The sequence below is a fragment of the Heptranchias perlo genome, chromosome 6 (assembly GCF_035084215.1).
Source record: "Heptranchias perlo isolate sHepPer1 chromosome 6, sHepPer1.hap1, whole genome shotgun sequence".
In the NCBI taxonomy this organism is placed as follows: Eukaryota; Metazoa; Chordata; class Chondrichthyes; order Hexanchiformes; family Hexanchidae; genus Heptranchias; species Heptranchias perlo.
Window position 1 is genome coordinate 3,857,803 of NC_090330.1, and position 22,646 is coordinate 3,880,448.

Genomic DNA, 22,646 nt, shown 5'->3' on the forward strand with positions numbered 1-22,646 from the left:
ATCAGCCATGATCTTAATGAATGGCGGAGCAGGCTCCAGGGGCCATGTGGCCTACTCCTGCTCCTATTTCTTATGTGCTTATGTATGACTGGAATTTGTAACACGCTGACTCATGATAGGTTTGACAGCTCTGACAGACATTGCGCGAGACACGTTAATATTACATTGAGTCAAATCTTTGCAATGTACCCGCAGCTCTGTTTTCTTATAATTTTTCTTTTCCTCTTTGAAGCAAGGGATCTAATGCTTCACAATACGCACATAGAATTACATAGAATTTACAGCGCAGAAACAGGCCATTCGGCCCATCAGGTCCATGCCGGTGTTTATGCTCCACACGAGCCTCATCCCACCTTATTTCATCTCACCCTATCAGCAAATCCTTCTATTCCTTTCTCCCTCATGTGTTTATCTACCTTTCCCTTAAAGGCATTCACCTCAACTACTCCTTGTGGTAGTGAGTTCCACATTCTAACCACTCCCTGGGTAAAGAAATTTCTCCTGAATTCCTTATTGGATTTGTTGGTGACAGTCTTATATTTATGACCTCTAGTTTTGGATTCCCCCGCAAGTGGAAACATCTTATATTCATGACCCGTGCTTGAAGGGAAGTTGTGTTCAGAGGAAGAGTGTTACAGTGTCTATCACTCATCCCCCCACCCCCACTCCTTTCAGGTGTAAATCTGCGCTGGGAACTGGCAAACTCACTCTATGGAAAAGCGAAATGTGGAACATTACTTCAAGTTAGATGGCAACAGTAGGTCAAGGAGGCACGGCTTGGAACAGATAGAAGGAAAATGTTGGGTCAATATCGAGAAATTCTTTTGCACACAAAGAGCGACCACCATGTGGAAGGGACTTTGATTATTGTAGCAGAGGTGAAAAGCCAAGCAATACAGGAGTGTAATATATTCTTGTACAGGTCTCTCTCTCTCTCAGCTAAACTCCCTGTAATATAAACACCCTGGTGTTGGGGGAAGCAATGGCACCCTAGTGGATCTATCAATGTGCCAGTGAACTATAGAACCACGGAATTCTACAGCATAGAAGCAGGTCATTCGGCCCATCGAATCTGTGCTGGCTCTCTGAAAGAGTTTGCCACTTAGTCCCATTCCCCAGCCCTTTCTCCATCTCCTTTTCACTTTTTCTTTACCTGATATTTATACACTCCCCTTTAAAAGCCATTATTGGATTCTGCTCCAAGCTCCCCCTTTGTTCTTTTGGTGATGATCTTAAATTTATACCCCCCCCCCCGCCCCGCTAGTTACCAGCTTACCAACCAGTGGAAATACAATTTCCCAATCTGCCTTGTCAAAACCGTCATGATTAGGAACATCTCTATCAGATCTCCTCTAAGGAACATAGGAGTTGCTAGAAAAGAAAAAAGACCAAGGCCCATCTAGTTTGCCTTCTAACCTATTGCCTTAGGGTAGCAGATTCCTGGGAGCGTGTTACCAGGCAGAAACACATTGGGGATGAAAGTCGGCTCGGGCGGTTAGAAATTGGGCAGAGTGTGAAACGGGCTGCCAACTCGCAATCGGCCATTTTGTTGATGTCATCTGATGGAAGTTGGGGGGAGGAGGAGGGCAATACAGGGCCCTTGGATTGGTCTGGGGTGGGGAGGAGGAGGGGCTTGTGCGCCAGATTGCATGTCACAAAGTGTGTGGCTATTTATTACAGTCAGCTGACCCCGGAGATTGTTACTCCCCTGATTGTTACTCCACTGATTGTTACTCCCCTGATTGTTACTCTGCTGATTGTTACTCTGCTGATTGTTACTCCCCTGATTGCTACTCCGCTGATTGTTACTCTCCCGGTTCTACTCCCTGACTGTTACAGTCCCAGTTGTCACAATCCTACAGAGCTGCCATTCTTTGTAATTGAAACAAATTTAACTAGAATTACCAGATAGATTTTTTTATTCATTCATGGGATGTGGGCGTCGCTGGCATTGCTCATTGATATTGCCCATCCCTAATTGCCCCTTGAGAAGGTGGTGGTGAGCCGCCTTCTTGAACCGCTGCAGTCCGTGTGGTGAAGATTCTCCCACAGTGCTGTTAGGAAGGGAGTTCCAGGATTTTGACCCAGCGACGATGAAGGAATGGCGATATATTTCCAAGTCGGGATGGTGTGTGACTTGGAGGGGAACGTGCAGGTGGTGTTGTTCCCATGCGCCTGCTGCTCTTGTCCTTCTAGATGGTAGAGGTCGCGGGTTTGGGATGTGCTGTCGGAGAAACCTTGGTGAGTTGCTGCAGTGCAGTGCATCTTGTAGATGATTTGCTTTGGATATGGAGGAGGCAACTGAAAGGGTGAAAATGAATTGGGAGTGTCCCTCACGATTCAGACTCAAGGGGTACAATACCATCAAAATCACTGAAGCATTACAATAACAGGGGGACTCCCACCAAAGGGATGTGATACCATGTGATTCTCACTGAATGATGGGATACCATGTGACTCTCAGGAACCGGATGGGATACCATGTGATTCTTAGTAATCAGATGGGATACCATGTGACTCTCAGTAATCAGATGGGATACCATGTGACTCTCAGTAACCAGATGGGATACCATGTGACTCTCAGTAATCAGATGGGATACCATGTGATTCTCAGGAACCGGATCGGAAACCATGTGACTCTCAGTAACCAGGGGTGGGATACCATGTGACTCTCAGTAACCAGGGGTGGGATACCATGTGACTCTCAGTAACCAGGGGTGGGATACCATGTGACTCTCAGTAATCAGATGATACCATGTGACTCTCAGGAACCGGATCGGAAACCATGTGATTCTCAGTAACCAGGGGTGGGATACCATGTGACTCTCAGTAACCAGATGGGATATCATGTGACTCTCAGTAACCAGGGGTGGGATACCATGTGACTCTCAGTAACCAGGGGTGGGATACCATGTGACTCTCAGTAACCAGGGGTGGGATACCATGTGACTCTCAGTAACCAGGGGTGGGATACCATGTGACTCTCAGTAATCAGATGATACCATGTGACTCTCAGGAACCGGATCGGAAACCATGTGATTCTCAGTAACCAGGGGTGGGATACCATGTGACTCTCAGTAACCAGATGGGATATCATGTGACTCTCAGTAACCAGGGGTGGGATACCATGTGATTCTCAGTAACCAGATGGGATACCATGTGACTCTCAGTAATCAGATGGGATACTATGTGACTCTCAGTAACCAGATGATACCATGTGACTCTCAGGAACCGGATCGGAAACCATGTGATTCTCAGTAACCAGGGGTGGGATACCATGTGACTCTCAGTAACCAGGGGTGGGATACCATGTGACTCTCAGTAACCAGATGGGATATCATGTGACTCTCAGTAACCAGGGGTGGGAAGCCATGTGACTCTCAGTAACCAGATGGGATACCATGTGATTCTCAGTAACCAGGTGGGATACCATGTGATTCTCAGTAACCAGGGGTGGGATACCATGTGACTCTCAGTAACCAGGTGGGATACCATGTGATTCTCAGTAACCAGGGGTGGGATACCATGTGATTCTCAGTAACCAGGGGTGGGATACCATGTGACTCTCAGTAACCAGGTGGGATACCATGTGACTCTCAGTAACCAGGTGGGATACCATGTGATTCTCAGTAACCAGGGGTGGGATACCATGTGACTCTCAGTAACCAGGTGGGATACCATGTGATTCTCAGTAACCAGGGGTGGGATACCATGTGACTCTCAGTAACCAGGTGGGATACCATGTGATTCTCAGTAACCAGGTGGGATACCATCCAGAGACTTACAGGATACAGTACCATGTGACTTACACTGAAGGGATATGGTACCACATGACACAACATCACATTCCAATGTTTCATCCCAGAGGCTGATCTATTGGAATTCTATACATTGGGATTGAATGGTAAGAGGCTGGTCTATTGGAATTCTTTATGTTGTGAATGAATGGGAAAGGGTTGGTCCATTGGATCGAGACACACTTCACAATATAACTACAGTGCTTGTGAAAGCAGTGGTGCTAGTCCATGGTGCAGTTTAATTAGTGTTTAAAGAGCACAATACAGTAGCTATGTAGAAATGAAATTACTTTAAGGGGAAGGTAAGTCTAGGGGGGAGTAATTTTTATTCAAAGTAGCCCGCCTTATACTGAAAAAGAAGACAATAATTTGGCTTGACTGTAAAAAGAAATTCAATGTTCTTATCTCTGGAGAAGTACATGAAGTGGCTTCTCCCACCTTGCCAGGCCGCTCCACGGTATCATCGATCAGCAAGCCTCCATCCATCCCAGAGCAACTCCTTGGAAAACAGCAGGAATCACAACCTCAGGCCAGCCTAAGAGCTCACCCAGGACCCTGAGAAACCATGACTTACCGAATAATCAGACTTACCTTCCCCTTTAGAAAGGGATGAACCTAATGTTGGAGCTCCTCTGAGAAGGAATAAGTTAGACTCTGGGACACAAATGAAGGAGAGTGTTTAGTACGCGGTCCATACAAAATGGGGAGAAATTTAAGACATGAAAAGAAGTCGCACCATCGCAAGGGATATCTTACACTTGCTTTGGAGGTCCACTATTTTCATTCATTTTACATCAGAACAGGAAAATATATGTCCCTCCATCACATGAAGGGCCCAATTAAGACAGGCCAGCTCATCCTCTGCTACCAGCTTTTATACTGCCCCTGTTGCTGTGCGCCATCACTTCTCCCTTCTGTGCCCAGCATCGGGCGCCCGTCTCCAGAGAGCAGTGCTGTGTAAAACGGAGACTCCCCGGGATCGCGAACGGGTGGGATTGGCCTTCCCGCCTTCGATCCACTCAAAGGGGTGGACTGAACCCAAGGGGAGATGAGTGCACCCACATTGGTTACGGAGCCAAGGCAGATGAATGGAGTTAAGATACAAATCAGCCACGATCTAATTGCAATGGTGGAACAGGCTCGAGGGGCTGAGTGACCTCCTCCTAGTTCCTTTGTTCTGAGTACCTCTAGATCACTGCTCCCGCTGAGATTTAGCTCAGTCAGGCAGACTAAGGTATTGAACCTTTTAGTCGGTGTGAGTTCAGTACTACACTGTGAGGTGTCTTAACCCTCTAGGCCATCGGGCTGCTCAAGTCCGACATCTTTGGGACTGGTTCTAAGTGCCATGGGATCTTTTACGTCCGCCTCATCTGAAAGACGGCACCTCTGACAACGCAGCACGCCCTCAGTACTGCACTGGGAGTGTCAGCCCGGATTATGTGCTCGAGTCTCTGGTGTAGGAATTTAGAACCCACTATCTTCTGACTCTGAGGTAAGAGTGCTACCCACTGAGCCACGGCTGATAGCTGAGGCTCTGACTCCCAATCACATCCCAGTGACCCCCCCCACCATTCGAAATGTGACTGTGGCCTTCTGGTGAGGAGGGAATCAGGCGCATCTCCCCATGGTAGAATAACCTGCTACCACCTAGTCAGGAGCTGAAGAGTAAATTATTTAACTAAATCGGCCATCTTTAAACGCACTATAGATACAGTTACTGTTAAGCAATTCGGAAATGTAATTGAGGCACTGGTCAATACCGAGTCAATTTCAGACATTGTTGCATTGATCCTGGTCAATTTCACCAATTGGAGCCAAAAGATTTCCGAAAAATGGTGATGATATTCAGAGCCTGATGACTTTACACTGAATAGTGCATGCCTTTACAGTAAATAAATTATGATCATCATTTCGAGCAGTGATCATTACAAGCAGTGATCATTACAAGCAGTGATCATTACGAGCAGTGATCATTACAAGCGGTCATCACTTACAAATGGATTCTACAGTATTTACCACCTTATCACGCAAGATATCTCAAAGTGCTTCACGTAATTCATTTTTGACCTGTAGTGACTGTTGTGATGTAGTCAAAATGTCCTTGTGTCCATCTACAACGATATAAGGAAGCACAGAAAGAGAAAAGGCTATATCTGTACCTTTATCTAACATCTAACCGTGACGTTATAAAAGTGTTTTGCATGCTCACACAGCCTTCACACTTAAGATGTCCCTCACACTTAAGACGTCACTGTCTCATGCAAATTTCTGTGCCACACTTGAAACAAAAAGTATAAAGAGACAAAGGTAGGATTTGGCATCAACGACAACAACTTGCATTTATGTAGCAACTTTGACGTAGTAAAACGTCCCAAGGCGAGTTATCAGACAAAATTTGACACCGAGGTATTAGGACAGGTGACCAAAAGCTTGGTCAAAGAGGTAGGTTTTAAGGAGCGTCTTAAATGAGGAGAGAGAGGCGGAGAGGCGGAGAGGTTTTAGAGAGGAAGTTCCAATAAGTTCCTTCCCTTGATTTAATTTTAGTTTCCCTATATCACTGGTATTTTATCCTCTTTCCCAACTGTGAAAACAGATATAAAGTACTTGTTTAAAATATCTGCCATTATCTTGTTATTCCAGTATCACCTGCGTCTATCTTTAATGGACGCACGTCTCCCTTAGCCACTCTCTTACTCTTAATATATTGATAAAAACTTTTACTATTAGCCTTTATATTGCTTGTAAGTTTTCTTCTTCATATTCCCTTTTTGCAGCTTTTAATATTTTCTTTGTGTCCCCTTGTTGCTTTCTATAATACTCCCATTCCTCTGGTTTACCACTTTCCTTAGCCTTTTGTGTAAGTTACTTCCTTTAAATTTATTTTGTGTTTTATCTGAAACGTTGAACATGGTTACTTGTTGTACAGGTGTGTTGCCGGAGGATTGGAGGACTGTTAACATTGTACTGTTGTTTAAAAAGGGAGAAAAGGATAGTCCGTGTAATTATAGGCCAGTCAGTCTAACCTCGGTGGTGGGTAAATTATTGGAATCAATTCTGACGGACAGTATTAATCATCATTTAGAAAGGCACGGATTAATCAAGGACAGTCAGCATGGATTTGTTAAGGGAAGGTCGTGTCTGACTAACTTGATTGAATTTTTTGAGGAGATAACAAGGAGGGTCGATGAGGGTAGTGTGTTTGATGTAGTCTACATGGATTTTAGCAAGGCTTTGACAAGGTCCCACATGGCAGGCTGGTGAAAAAAGTAAAAGCCCATGGGATCCAAAGGAAAGTGGCAAATTGGATCCAAAATTAGCTCAGTGGCTGGAAGCAAAGGGTGATGGTCGACGGGTGTTTTTGTGACTAGAAGGCTGTTTCCACAGGGCTCAGTACTAGGTCCCTTGCTTTTTGTGGTATATATAAATGATTTAGACTTAAATGTAGGGGGCATGATTAAGAAGTTTGCAGATGATACAAAAATTAGCCGTGTGGTTGATAGTGAGGAGGAAAGCTGTAGAATGCAGGACGATATCAATGGACTGGTCAGGTGGGCAAATGGAATTCAATCTGGAGAAGTGTGAGGTAATGCATTTGGGGAGGTCAAACAAGGTAAGGGAATACACAATAAATGGGAGGATACTGAGAAATGTAGAGGAACAGAGGGACCTTGGAGTGCATGTCCACAGACCCCTGCAGGTAGCAAGACAGGTAGATAAGGTGATTAAGAAGGCATACGGGATACTTTCCTTTATTAGCCGAGGCATAGAATATAAGAGCTGGGTGGTTATGCTAGAACTGTATAAAACACTAGTTAGGCCACAGCTTGAGTACTGGGCACAGTTCTGGTCACCACATTACAGGAAAGATGTGATTGCACTAGAGAGAGTGCAGAGGAGATTTACGAGGATGTTACCAGGACTGGAGAATTTTAGCCATGAGGAAAGATCGGATAGGCTGGGGTTGTTTTCTTTGCAACAAAGGAGGCTGAAGGGAGATTTAGTTGATTTGTATAAAATTATGAGGGGCCTCGATAGAGCGGATAGGAAGGACCTATTTCCCTTAGCAGAGAGGTCAATAACCAGGAGGCATAGATTTAAAGTAATTGGTAGAAGGATTAGAGGGGAGCTGAGGAAAAAAATTTCACCCAAAGGGTGGTGGGGGTCTGGAACTCACTGCCTGAAAGGGTGGTAGAGGCAGAAACCCTCAACTCATTTAAAAAGTACTTGGATATGCACTTGAAGAGCCGTAACCTACAGGGCTACGGACCAAGTACTGGAAAGTGGGATTAGGCTGGGTAGCTCTTTTCCGACCAGTGCATACATGACGGACTGACTGGCCTCCTCCTGTGTGGTTTTTCTATGTTTCTATGTTCTATGTTTCTATTGGTCTTGTATCGTACTAAATACTTCTTTGAATATCTCCCACTGTTTATCCGTGGGTTTACCAGAAAATAGCTCAGCCCAGTTTAACGTATTCAGTTTATGTCTCATTCCTTTGAAGTCAGCCTTAGTTATGTTTAAAACCTCGAGTTGTGTTTGATCTTTCTCCTTCTCAAACTTAATGTCAAACTCTATCGTATTATGGCCACTGTTTGCAAGATGCTCCCGTACTGTCAGATTATTAAATCATTCTGGCTCATTACTCATTACTAGGTCTAGAATGGCCTGTTCCCTTGTCGTTTCTGAAACTTATTGGGCCGGAATTCGCTGAAAAAATAACAGCACCTGAATGACGCACGCCACTATTAATGTGCAAATCGGCCAGCAGCTTGTAGCGAGGAAGAGATACCCCGTGAATTGCGAATCACCACAAGTTGCTGGACCTCTCCGCCATTAGCTTTACGAATACGGCACTTCTCCATGTGAGTTTCATAAAGTTGCTGCATTTGCACATTAATCGCCCGTTAAACTCGCCACAGGAAGTTGTCAAGTAATTAATAGTGTAAGTACCCTTCTAACGATGTGATAATTGTTAATAGCTCCCAATCAACCTCTCTGGCCCAGAAAGTGAACAATTCAAAAGTCTCGTTCCTTTAGGTAGTGAATTATTGTTGGAGATTTAAAAATGTCAAATTTTAAATTTTACGTTTTTTTTTTACTTTTCCTTTCTGTCTCTTTTTTCTCTCACTCTCTTAATCCAATCTTTCTTTATTTATCTTTCTGTACCTGATTTGACTCTAGTTCACCAACTCTAATTCACCCTCCTTCTCAGTCCTTCCTCTGTTTCTCAATCCTTAAATTTCGTGGGTTAAGGAGATGGACTGTTGGTCCCACCATTCACTAAGGTCCCAGATGCCATGCCGTTATCAGCTCGCACTTCCGGCAAGTTAAGGCGTAAAAAATTTTTGAGCTGAAGGGTGCAGGAGAAAGTCTAACTAACGGTGCACATCGCGAGGTGCCCCCACCCGTCCAAGATCAGGGCCATTGTCTCAGCAAACTGTCCTGGATACCCTCTAGAAAGTCATTGTCTTTATGACTTGAGCTGTTTTGCGTCTCCCGGTCTATGTGAAAATTAAAGGTTCTCGTTATAACCACGTTGTTTTTGCTACTTGCTTCCCTGATCTCCGTATTTATGCATCCCGCGCGACATCACTGCTGTCAGGAGGTCTATGGACAACTCCCACCAGAGTCTCGCATCCTTTGCTGTTTCTTAATTCTACCCAGTGTTTCCATTGCCTGCTCATCCTTACTGGTATCCTTTCTTTCAACTGCTCTAATATTGTACGTATTTGTATAATTTGCACATGCAAGTTACATCTGGTCCCCTAATATTCCCCCTCTCTGGGATGTACGGGACTGTGCATGTATTGTCTAATCTAAATTTATGTCTTTGTGTGTATGTGTGTGTGTGTTCACGTTGCATGTGAATCTATGCATTTATATTCTTTCTTTGTAAAAGAAAAAACTACAAATGCTCAAAATCTGAAATAAAAGCAGTAAATTACACCCATATAGTTGGTATTCCCCCTTTTTGTGATGTGTGGGAGCTGTGACTGTATATGCAATATATACACTTCTCTATGTATATTACATATATTAGATGAACGCATTTTACACACTGAGCTGTCAGCTGTGCCCTCCAGGGACTTGAGCACAAAATCTAGGCTGACTATCCAGTATAGTACAGAGCAGGTGCTGCACTGTCGGAGGAGCTGTCTTTCGGATAAGACGTAAAAGATCCCATGGCACTATTGCGAAGAAGATCAGGGGAGTTCTCCTCGGTATCCTGGCCGATATTTATCCCTCGACCAACACCTAAAAGACAGGCTATCTGCTCACTTATCACATTGCTGTTTGTGGGATCTTGCTGTGCGCAAATTAGCTGTCGCGTTTCCTACATTACAACAGTGACTACGCTTCAAAAAAAAGGTGCTTAATTGTCTTTGAAGCGCTTTGGGACATCCTGAGGTTGTGAAAGGCGTTGTATAAATGCAAGCCTTTCTTTATTTCTACGGCTTCCATATCCTCTCTGTGATGCGCGGGAGTTATATAAAATAAAGGCTTGCATTTCTATAGCGCCTTTCACCATCTCATGATGTCCCAAAACTCTTCACCGCCGACAAAGTAAGTGCAATAAAGGCGTTTCTCTGTGTGCACTGCATACAATCGCCTTCAATACAACACTGCAAAAGTAATTAATTGTCTTGGAAGCATCCTGTGGGGGTGCAGGTTGATTTTTTTTTTATTCGTTCATGGGATGTGGGCGTCGCTGGCGAGGCCGGCATTTATTGCCCATCCCTAATTGCCCCTTGAGAAGGTGGTGGTGATCCACCTTCTTGAACCGCTGCAGTCCGTGTGGTGAAGGTTCTCCCACAGTGCTGTTAGGAAGGGAGTTCCAGGATTTTGACCCAGCGACAATGAAGGAACGGCCGATATATTTCCATGATGTGGAGATCATGAGGACCCATGAGGACGGCCTCAACCGGGATCTTGGGTTCACGTCACGCTACACGTAACCCCACCAGCGAGAAAAAAGTTATCTGTTTTTAATACAACTGGTCATTCTCTCTCTTTCTCTTCCTTTCGGATGTTTCTCTCTCTCTCTGTCTTTGGTTCTGGCCGTTTGTATATTCAGTAGTCTTGTATCTAATGTCTCTCCGTCTGAACACTATTCAATTCCTTTGATTGCCTTGATAACGGGCAGTTGGAAAGATTATCTGTAAACACCAGGCATTGTTCTCTGTCTATATATGCGGTAAATTTCAAGGAATCCCACACGCACCTGACGAAGGAGAAAGCCTCCGAAAGCTTGTGATTTTCAAATAAAACCGTTGGACTATAACCTGGTGCTGTAAGATTCCTCACGCTGATATATTTCCAAGTCGGGATGGCGTGTGACTCGGAGGGGAACGTGCAGGTGGTGTCGTTCCCGTGCGCCTGCTTGCCCTCGTCCTTCCAGGCGGTAGAGGTCGCGGGTTTGGGAGGTGCTGTCGAAGAAGCCTCGGCGAGTCGCCGCGGCGCATCCCGTGGATGGGACACACCCGCGGCCAACGTGCGCCGGTGGCGAAGGGAGCGAATGTTTCGGGTGGCGGACGGGGTGCCAGTCGAGCTGGGGGGGGGGGGCTGCTTTGTCCTGGGTGGTGTCGAGCTTCTTGAGTGTTGGAGCTGCACTCATCCCAGGTTGTTATTGGGTGAATGCATGTTACAGCCAGGGTCCTGGTATCCTCCACCCTCTGACGTCATGCTGCTGCTGAGGCTACGGTGGCCGGCGAGGCTCAGGCCGCGGCTGCACCGTTTCGAGTTGCGCGTTTTTGTTTCCCGCTCTCTCTCTCTCTCTCTCTGTCTCTCTCTCTCTCTCCCGCCTGCCGGCGATGGCGGCTCACCTGAAGAGGCGGGTGTACGAGGAGTTCACCAAAGTGGTTCAGGTTAGGTCCGGCTTTCCAATTGTCGTCGAGTTTTATTTATTTATTGTTTTTAAATCGCCCAGGTCCGTCGACGATGGCCGCTCCTTCTCTTCACCCCCCCCCCCCCCACCCCACCATCACCGACCTCCTGCGGCTTGGGCGGACAGGAAAGCGGCCTCTTGCTCAGGCCTGAGGCCTAAACCCAGGCCCTTCAATTCACTTTTTAAAAACTTTCTGTTTAAAATAAACTCATTTTTAATGTGGAGAATATACACTTGCTTTAAAAAAAAAATCTGTAAACCGTACAAATACAACTTTTTAAAATTATACATCGATTTTATTTTTGTTTGCTAAAGGTTGAAAGTGACTGTTTTGTCAAGAATTAAGAAGTTCGTAAACATTATTTTTTTTATAAAAGGTTGATTGTAACTTCCATAAGTGACAGCTTCCACAGATTGACTCCAGTGACAAATAACTGTGAGTTCATCCCAGCGACAAATCCCTTGAATTTCCTGCCCGATTACTGGAGTTTTGGTTAGAAAGTCCTGTGGGTGAGGAAGATGCTGCTGTCAATTTACTCAACCACCTGGCTCAGTCGGTAACGCTCTTCCCTCCGGGCTCCACTAAGCCTTGAGCTCATAATCTAGACGCTCACTTCAGTGCAGTACCGAGGGAGTGCTGCACTGTCGGAGATGTGGCGTCAAATCGAGGTCCCGTCTGCCTTTTCAGGTGACGTTCAACGGCATTACCATCGCCGAATCCCCCACCATCAACATCCTGGGGGGGGGTCACCATTGACCAGAAACTTAACTGGACCAGCCATATAAATACTGTGGCTACAAGAGCAGGTCAGAGGCTGGGTATTCTGCGGCGAGTGACTCACCTCCTGACTCCCCAAAGCCTTTCCACCATCTACAAGGCACAAGTCAGGAGCGTGATGGAATACTCTCCACTTGCCTGGATGAGTGCAGCTCCAACAACACTCAAGAAGCTCGACACCATCCAGGACAAAGCAGCCCGTTTGATTGGCACCCCATCCACCACCTTAAACATTCACTCCCTCCACCACCAGCGCACCGTGGCTGCTGTGTGTACCATCCACAGGATGCACTGCAGCAACTCCCAAACCCGCGATCTCTACCGCCTAGAAGGACAAGAGCAGCAGGCACATGGGAACAACACCACCTGCACGTTCCCCTCCAAGTCACACACCATCCCGACTTGGAAATATATCGCCGTTCCTTCATCGTCGCTGGGTCAAAATCCTGGAACTCTCTACCTAACAGCACTGTGGGAGAACCTTCACCACACGGACTGCAGCGGTTCAAGAAGGCGGCTCACCACCACCTTCTCAAGGGCAATTAGGGATGGGCAATAAATGCCGGCCTCGCCAGCGATGCCCACATCCCATGAACGAATAAAAAAAAAAGTAAAAGTTCTCATTGGAATCATGGAATGATACAGCGCAGAAGGAGGACATTTGGCCCATCGTGCCTGTGCCGGCTCTTTGAAAGAACTATCGGATTCGTCCCACTCCCACCTCTTTCCCCCATAGCCCTGCAAATTTTTCCCCTTCAAGTATTTATCCAATTCCCTTTTGAAAGTTCTTATTAAATCTGCTTCCACCGCCCTCCCAGGCAGTGCATTCCAGATCATAACTACTTGCTGCTTAAAAAAATTTCTCCTCATCCCCCCCTCTGGTTCTTTTGCCAATTACCTTAAATCTGTGTCTTCTGTTTACTGACCCTTCTGCCAGTGGAAACAGTTTCTCCCTATTTACTCTATCAAAACCGTTCATGATTTTGAACACCTCTATTAAATCTCCCTTTATCCTTCTGTGCTCTAAGGAGAACAATCCCAGCTTCTCCAGTCTCACCACATAACTGAAGTTCCTCATCCCTGGTACCATTCTGGTAAATTTCCTCTGCACCCTCTCCTAAATGTGGTGCCCAGAATTGGACACAATACTGGGGCCTAACCAGCTGCTAGTGGGTAGCACACTCGCCTCTGAATCAGAAGGTTCTGGGTTCGAGTCCCGCTAAAGCCTTGAGCAGTGAATCTTAGTATATTGTCTGTTGGCATTGTTGAATTGGTACTTGTGATGAGCACGTTATTGTATTCGTGCAAAGTTTCTTTGGAGGTAATTTTAACATTTTAGTGTAAATCAGGCGATAAGACCATAAGAGATAGGAGCAGGAGTAGGCCATTCGGCCCCTCGAGCCTGCTCCGCCATTCAATGAGATCATGGCTGATCTGATTTTTACCTCAGCTCCACTTTCCTGCCTTTTCCCCATTTCCTTTGACTCCCTTGCTGATCAAAAATTTGTCTAACTCAGCCTTGAATGTATTCAATGACTCAGCCTCCACAGCTTTTTGGGGGAAAGAATTCCAAAGATTCACGACCCTCTGGGAGAAGAAATTCCTCCTCATTTCCGTCTTAAACGGGCGACCCCTTATTCTGAGACTATGCCCCCTAGTTTTAGATTCCCCCATGAGGGGTAACATCCTCTCAGCATCGACCCTATGGAGTCCCCTCAGAATCTTGTACGTTTCAATAAGATCTTCTCTCATTCTTCTAAACTCCAATGAGTATAGACCCAACCTGTTCAATCTTTCCTCATAAGACAAACCTTTCATAGCCGGAATCAATTCTAGATAGAGATAGAGGATCAGCCATGATCATATTGAATGGCGGAGCAGGCTCGAAGGGCCGAATGGCCCGCTCCTGCTCCTATTTTTTATGTTTCTATCGGATCGGTCCCTGTTACACACCTCTCCCGATTTTCGTTTCCAGGCCAATGGAAATTGAACACATTTGTGAACCCGTTTGCTTTTAATGTGTTAACAAACGAGTTAAAAATAGCGCACGGAGGAATTTTGTACTAATACAGTCAGGGCTTATCACCAATAGCATTGAGTGCAGTTTCATTCCCTGGTCTTTAATAATTAATTCAAGAAGTCTGATGAACTTCAGAAGTCAGACACTTGTCTTCGCACTGGTTGTAGTTATATACATGTCTGCAAATCTACTCCCTCTCTGCTCACAGTAATGATGTGGAGATGCCGGTGATGGACTGGGGTTGACAATTGTAAACAATTTTACAACACCAAGTTATAGTCCAACAATTTTATTTTTAATCCCACAAGCTTTCGGGGGCTTCCTCCTTCCTCAGGTGGTTTTCCACACCACCTGAGGAAGGGGAAAGCCCCCGAAAGCTTGTGGGATTAAAAATAAAATTGTTGGACTATAACTTGGTGTTGTAAAATTGTTTACAATTGCTCACAGTAAGTCAGAGGATGCTCTTGCTTTATGAAGGCAGGAACGTTACGCCATGTGGAACATAATGTACCGCTCTGCTGCTAAAATGCAGATGAAATGGGTGCTTGGGTCAGTTACAGGTCAGGCTGCAGATCAGAACTCTGGCTTTGTGGGAAGTCAAATTAAGAAGCTGCAGATATTGTGGCTCTGATGTTTAACGTGTAACTCCATAAACTTCAGCTCATCCAAAACTCTGCTGCCCGTATCCTAACTCGCACCAAGTCCCGTTCACCCATCACCCCTGAGCTCACCAACCTACACTGGCTCCCCGTCCAGCAGTGCCTTGATTTTAAAATTCTCATCGTCGCGTTCAAATCTCTCTATGGCCTCGCCCACACCCTCCCCAATCTCTGTAACCCCTCCAACCCTCCGAGATCTCTGCGCTCCTCCAATTCTGTCCTCTTGCGCATCCCTGATTTTCATCGCTCTACCATTGGCGGCCGTGCCTTCAGCTGCCTCGGTCCTAAGCCCTGGAATTCTCTCCCTAAACCTCGCCGCCTCTCTACCTCTCTCTCCTCCTTTAAGACATTCCTTAAAACCTACCTCTTTGATCGAGGTCACCTATCCTAATATCTCCTTTGGCTCGGTGTCAATTTTCTGACTGATTACGCCCCTGTAAAGTGCCTTGGGACGTTTTACTTTTAGTCCTCTACATAATGGCTGAACAGTCATTAAAATACATTTTAAAACTAGGGACAGCTATTATTAAAACTGGAAAAGCTGGCCGGGTCGGGCTCCTGAACGTTAAGCCATTTTATAGTTTCTTGAATTGATTTTTTTTTCGCTCTCCCCAAACGCAGCTCCAGCCACACGAAGAGATTCCGGCCAAGAAACTCCGACTGACGAAACCCAGCAAATCGGCCGCTCTTCACATTGACCTGTGCAAATCCTCAAGCCCCACCGAAGCCCTGCAGTACCTGCTGCAGTTCGCAAAGAAGCCCGTGGAGGCAGAGAGCGTTGAGGGAGTTGTCCGCATCCTCCTGGACCACTACTATAAGGTGCGGGTCCCCAACCACGTAGTGCCGCCCAGGCTTACGATGGGCAGCTGCCTGTAACCGGGCAATTAACATTCCAAAGGTGCCACTCGCAACCTATTAAAGGATGTTGGCTATTCGATAAGCCCCTTTGCACCTCGGTAAATGTGCGATTTACCTTAATTGCATTTAAGCGGAATCTAGATAAGCTAATAAGGGAGAAAGGAATAGAAGGGTATGCTGATAGGGTGAGATGAAGAGGAGGAGCCTCGTGTGGAGCATAAACACAGACATGTTGGGCCCAATGGCCTGTTTCTGTGCTGTAGACTCAATTTAACTCTATGTAATTACTTAAACGATTTTATAAGCTCCGCTGGTTTCAGGTATATTGAAGTGTTTATTAAATGGCTTTCCGTTTGTACTGTTAACTATTGACTGGAGGAGCTGAGGCAGTGTAGTCAGACAGTGACACTGTTTGTATCGGGGAGTTTGGTGAAACAGGGCTGAAGATGGCATTACATGTATTTACTGGCCATCACTCAAGCTGCAAGATTTCATTGTCTTTTTCTCCATCATGTGTCAAAGTTCTGTGTCCCTTTGATCTTTAGTAAATTGGTGACTCCAACGACGGCAGAGCTGCCATCTAAACTGGCTGTTGAGATTGTCTTTTCTCGACACTTCGCGGTTTTACCGTCCACCACTTATAGCGGGCAAATCGTGGTAACACCAACATAAGGGGTGGGGACTGTACGTGGTAAGACTGGGGGGGGATAAAGTGCTGCCTTTTTATTTAAAATCAAAGCACGGTTTCCGTCTGTCATAATATCTCCTTCTTTGGCTCGGTGTCAAATTTTTGTCTGATTACGCCTCTGTGAAGTGCCTTCCTGATGGCATTGATTTATGCTGGGGTACTGGTTCCATGAACACTCCAGAGACTTGAGCGCATAATCCTGACTGACACTTTAGTGCAGTACTGAGGGAGTGCTGCACTGTCGGAGGTGCCGTCTTTTGGATGAGATTCAAGAAGCTCAACACCATCCAGGACAAAGCAGCCCGCTTGATTGGCACCCCATCCACCACCCTAAACATTCACTCCCTTCACCACCGGCGCACTGTGGCTGCAGTGTGTACCATCCACAGGATGCACTGCAGCAACTCGCCAAGGCTTCTTCGACAGCACCTCCCAATCCCGCGACCTCTACCACCTAGAAGGACAAGGGCAGCAGGCACGTGGGAACAACACCACCTGCACATTCCCCTCCAAGTCACACACCATCCCGACTTGGAAATATATCGCCGTTCCTTTATCGTCGCTGGGTCAAAATCCTGGAACTCCCTTCCTAACAGCACTGTGGGAGAACCTTCACCACACGGACTGCAGCGGTTCAAGAAGGCGGCTCACCACCACCTTCTCGAGGGCAATTAGGGATGGGCAATAAATGCCGGCCTCACCAGCGACGCCCACATCCCATGAATGAATTTTAAAAAATGAGAAGTTAAACCTGTCTGCCCTCTCAGGTAGATGTAAAAGATCCCCGACACGATTCAAAGACGAGCAGGGGAGTTCTCCCCAGTGTCCTGGGCCAATATTTATCCCTCAACCAACGACACTAAAAACAGATTATCTTGTGATGTATTTCGTTGCCGTTTGTGGGATCTTGCTGTGTGCAAATTGGCAGTCACATTTCCTCCATTACAACAGTGACTACAGTTCAAAAGGACTTAATTGGCTGTAAAGCGCTTTGGGACGTCCTGAGATTGTGAAAGGCGCTATAAAAATGCAAGTCCAATCACGAGCGTCAGCAGGCCTCTGGTGCCTCGATTTGGGCAGATGTTATTCACCCATACGCCTGGACATCCAAAGTCGCTGAGCTTATTGGCTGAGCTCAGTTAAGTGGACACTTCCCTGCGGTTGACACTGGATGGGAAATGGGAACACTGGCTAATTTTCCTCTCCTTTGCACAAGGGGAGCTGAAGACATCCGTAATATCCCCAATTGCTAACCTAGCCGTGATCAACCCAGTTAACACAGATTGAAGTTGGGACTCAAACTTCAATCTCTGAAAGGCCTGATAGCTGTGCATTTACTCACAGGGCATCGGAGAACCTTCGAAGTCATTACGAATCTTTTTAATTTGTTGAGCCTTTTTAAAATTCTCATCCTCATGTTAAACCCCTCCATGGCCTCGTCCTTCCCTATCTAGGGACGTGGCAAGATAAGAACAGGAGGAGGCCATTTATCCCCTAGAGCCTGTTCCGCCATTCAATGAGATCATGGCTGATCTGTGAGTAACTCCATGTACCTTAGCCGCTTTGGTTAACAAAAATCCATCAAACTCAGATTTAAAATTAACAATTGAGCTAGCATCAGCTGCCGTTTGCGGAAGAGCGTCCCAAACTTCTACCACCCTTTGCGTGTAGAAGTGTTTCCCAACTTCACTCCTGAAAGTTCTGGCTTTAATTTTTTGGCTATGTCCCCTAGTCCTGGACTCTCCAACCAGCGGAAATAAGGTAGATAGAGAGAAACTATCAGTTCCCCTTAATATCTTGAAAACTTCAATCAAATCACCCCTTAATCTTCTAAATTCCAGGGAATACACCCTAGTTTGTGTAATCTCGCCTCGTAATTTAACGCTTGGAGTCTCTGTAACTTCCTCCAGCCCTACAACCTTCTAAGACCTCTGCGTTTGTCCAGTTCTGGCCTTTTGTGCATCTTTCATTCCCTCCCTAAATCTCTCCACCTCTCTCTCCTCCTTTAAGACCCCCCTTAAAACCTACCTCTTTTAACCAAGCTTTTGGTCACCTGTCCTAATATCTCCTTATATGGCTCAGTGTCAAATTTTGTCTGATAATCGCTCCTATGAAGCACCTTGGGACGTTTTCCTACATTAAAGGCGCTATATAAATGAGGTTGCTGTTCTTTTGTTGGGGCCGAATTGGGAGCGCGGCTGTTTCTTTGCTGACATCTGTTTTTCCGTTGCAGGAGAATGAGAGCTCGGTCAGACTGAAGATCGCTTCGTTGATTGGGCTGCTGTCGAAAACTCCAAGCTTTGTAGCTGATTGCATCGTAGACGATATCATTGTCGCCCTTACCAACGAAAGTAAGTCTCGAAAGCAGAACTGGTGGAAACGGTGAAGGCTGAAATAATAGGCCTTCGATTTTAACTGCATCCTCCTGCCTGCCGACCAGGTAGTCAATCTGGCCGGGTGTTGGGTGGGACTCTGGAAAGATTTATTCAAAAGAGGCCCTGCTGTTAAGATCAGCAGGGCCCCCACACCCCCGACCTTGTCTGAACTTGCATTTGTACAGTGCCTTTCACAGCCTCAGGACGTCCCAAAGCACTTTACAGCCAATGAAGTACTTTTTGAAGTGTAGTCAATGTTATAATGTAGGGCACGCGGCAGCCAATTTGCGCACAGCAAGTTGATAATTACCAGATAACCTGTGATGTTGCTTGTGTGATAAATATTGGCCAGGACACCGGGAGAACTGCCTGCTCCTCTTAGCAATAGTGCCATGGGATCTTTTACGTCCACCTAAGAGGGCAGACCTGAGGTTTAACATCCCATCCGAAAGACGGCACTTCCACCTGTGCAGCGCTCCCTCAGTACTGCACTGGGAGTGTCAGCCTGGATTTTGTGCTCAAGCCTCTGGAGTGGGACTTGAACTCACGATCTTCTGACTCGGGGGCGAGAGTGCTGAGTCACAGATGACACCAACACAATGTGGAATCAGCCTCTCATTGGCCTGACTCAGATATGAACAGATCCCAGGGTGAGGTAGCAGATGAATGCTGGTACTCTTGGAGCCATATCTCAGAGTGAGTCACTGCATGAGGGAGATGCTGAATAAAAATTGCATTGATGGCTTTTATTTTGAAGCTAAGGATAAAAACATTCTTTTGTGTGTGCATTATCCTCTTCAGCCCAACTTCTCCCACTTAACGGGACAGATAAAGAAAAGTTAATTTTACATTATTTGTACTTGATAAACATGGACCATTAGATGGGAGAGAATTTGAATCCACTGGGACTTGGTAATGCAGTACTGAGGGAGTGCTGTGTTATCAGTCCTTTGGTTGAGATGTGAAACTGAGGCTCTGCCTGCCCATTCAGGTGGACATTGAAGATCCCATGGTACTGTTAAAAGATGAGCAAGGCGCTCTCCCAGTGTCCTGACCAACATTCCTTCCTCAAACAACACCACCGTATAAAAGCAAGTCATTCGCCTCATTGCTGTTTGTTTGTGGGGTGTTACTGGTGCAGAATGGGACCTACATTTACAATTAACCTGGACATGTATCGGTCGTTCCTTCATCGTCGCTGGGTCAAAACCCTGGAACTCCTGACCTAACATCACTGTGGGAGAACCTTCACCACATGGACTGCAGCGGTTCAAGAAGGCGGCTCACCACCACCTTCTCAAGGGGCAACTAGGGATGGGCAATAAATGCCGGCCTTGCCAGTGACGCCCAAATCCCAAGAGTGATTTTTTTTTGAAGTAATTTGTTGTATGTGAAGCACTTTGAGATACTTCAGCTGCATGATAATTCACTATATAAATGCAAGTATTTCTTTTCTCTGATTTTATCTGAGAATAGACATCAAAACCAGGGAAGAAACACTAATGTCTCTGAAATATTGTATTCCTCTAAAAATCCAAGACTAGAATATAGGTCGACCATGTTTGGCGCGTTTGTTTTTTAAATGTGCTGTGTGGTTGCAGAGTCTCACCACGTCCTCGCCCAGTTACTGGACACCATTTTGGTGATCGGAATTCAGCTCCAGGACAACCTGCCTCTCTGTTTCCGTTTGGTTGAGATTGGATGTAAGGTAGGAACCGTCGTTTACTTATGATTCCCTAGTTTTTGGAAGGAGAAAGTGAGGGAGGAAATTATTTCTGGTTGACTAGCTATAGAAATTTTTAGCAACAGGAAAAGCCCACCAAACCCACCCCTGCTCGCCAGATCAAACCCACCAATCCCATCCCTTTTAGCCAGATCAAACCCACCAATCCCATCCCTTTTAGCCAGATCAAACCCACCAATCCCATCCCTTTTAGCCAGATCAAACCCACCAATCCCATACCTTTAGCCAGATCAAACCCACCAATCCCATCCATTTTAGCCAGCTCAAACCCACCAATCCCATACCTTTAGCCAGATCAAACCCACCAATTCCATCCATTTTAGCCAGATCAAACCCACCAATCCCATCCCTTTTAGCCAGATCAAACCCACCAATCCCATCCATTTTAGCCAGATCAAACCCACCAATCCCATCCATTTTAGCCAGATCAAACCCACCAATCCCATCCCTTTTAGCCAGATCAAACCCACCAATCCCATCCCTTTTAGCCAGATCAAACCCACCAATCCCATCCCTTTTAGCCAGCTCAAACCCACCAATCCCATCCCTTTTAGCCAGATGAAAAACTCCAATCCCATCCCTTTTAGCCAGATCAAACCCACTCCTTTAGATTAACTCCACCTACCACCTTTGCACCACACCTGTCGTTTCCCTTTTCTCCAGGTACAGATCTAATTGCCTTGTCGGACTATCGTAAAAACCCAACTAGTTCACTGATGTCCTTTATGAAGGAAGCCTGCCATCCTTACCCAGCCTGGGCCTATATGTGACTCCTGTGCCACATCCAACATGGTTGACTCCTAACTGCCCTCTGAATTGGCCTAGCAACCCACTCAGTTGTATCAAATTAAAGATGGGCAATAAATGCTGACTTGTAGACACAAGTAGGGTTCCAGCACTTTCCACTATTTGTGTTTACAAATGTTTAAGGTAATTGGCAAAAGAACCAGAGGGGAATGAGGAGAATTTTTTTTATGCAGCAAGTTGTTCTGATCTGGAATGCGCTGCCTGAAAGGGCGGTGGAAGCAGAGTCAATAATAACTTTCAAAAGGGAATTGGATAAATACTTGAAGAGGAAAAATTTACAGGACTATGGGGAAAGAGCAGGGGAGTGGGACTAATTGGATAGCTCTTTCAAAGCGCTGGCATAGGCATGATGGGCCGAATGGCCTCCTGTGCTGTATCATTCTATGATTCTAGTGGTGAGTGACTGTGTCTGAACGGTTAATGACTTTTCTGTTTTGTAATACTGACTGACCTGTGTATTTTCTTTTAATTTCCAAACTCCAATGGTTGGCGGTTTATCCTCCACACTCCCCCCACTTTTTCCCACAGTGTGCCGTATTGCAGTTTGAAGTTAAATCAAGAATAGGGACGAGACCGACAGTCGGGCCCATATGCCCGCCCCGTCCAGTCGATGGTGCGATCTCTGCTCCGTCCTCCCTCCGACCTCCAGTAATGCTAACTCAAAGAAAAGAACCGTGTTCCGTTCTCGCCCATGAATCTGTTTTAGATTCCTCTTGTGGCATGTGTTCCAGGTCAGCTGTGGCTCAGTGGGTAGCACTCTCACCTCTTGAGTCAGAGGGTTGTGGGTTCGAGTCCCATTCCAGAGACTTGAGCAAAAATCCAGGTTGGCACATCCCAGTGCCAGTACTGAGGGAGTGCTGCACTGTCGGAGGTGCCGTCTTTCAGATAAGACGTTAAACCGAGGCCCCGTCTGCCCTCTCAGGTGGACCGTAAAAGATCCCATGGCCACTATTTGGAAGAAGAGCAGGGAAGTTCTCCCCGGTGTCCTGGCCCAATATTTATCCCTCAACCAACATCACTAAAACAGATGATCAG

General features: G+C 46.1%; 1 protein-coding gene across 1 annotated transcript in view; it reads left to right on the forward strand.

Moving 5' to 3' along the window:
* The first annotated feature begins 11,557 nt into the window (after positions 1–11,557).
* ints4 (integrator complex subunit 4) overlaps positions 11,558–22,646 on the forward strand; it is a 57,694-nt gene continuing 46,605 nt past the window's right edge. The window contains exons 1-4 of the mRNA XM_067985622.1: positions 11,558–11,662; positions 15,761–15,958; positions 18,919–19,036; positions 20,662–20,768. Of these exons, the coding sequence (XP_067841723.1) occupies positions 11,609–11,662; positions 15,761–15,958; positions 18,919–19,036; positions 20,662–20,768 (477 nt within the window). The 5' untranslated portion in view covers positions 11,558–11,608. The remainder of the gene's footprint in view (positions 11,663–15,760; positions 15,959–18,918; positions 19,037–20,661; positions 20,769–22,646) is intronic.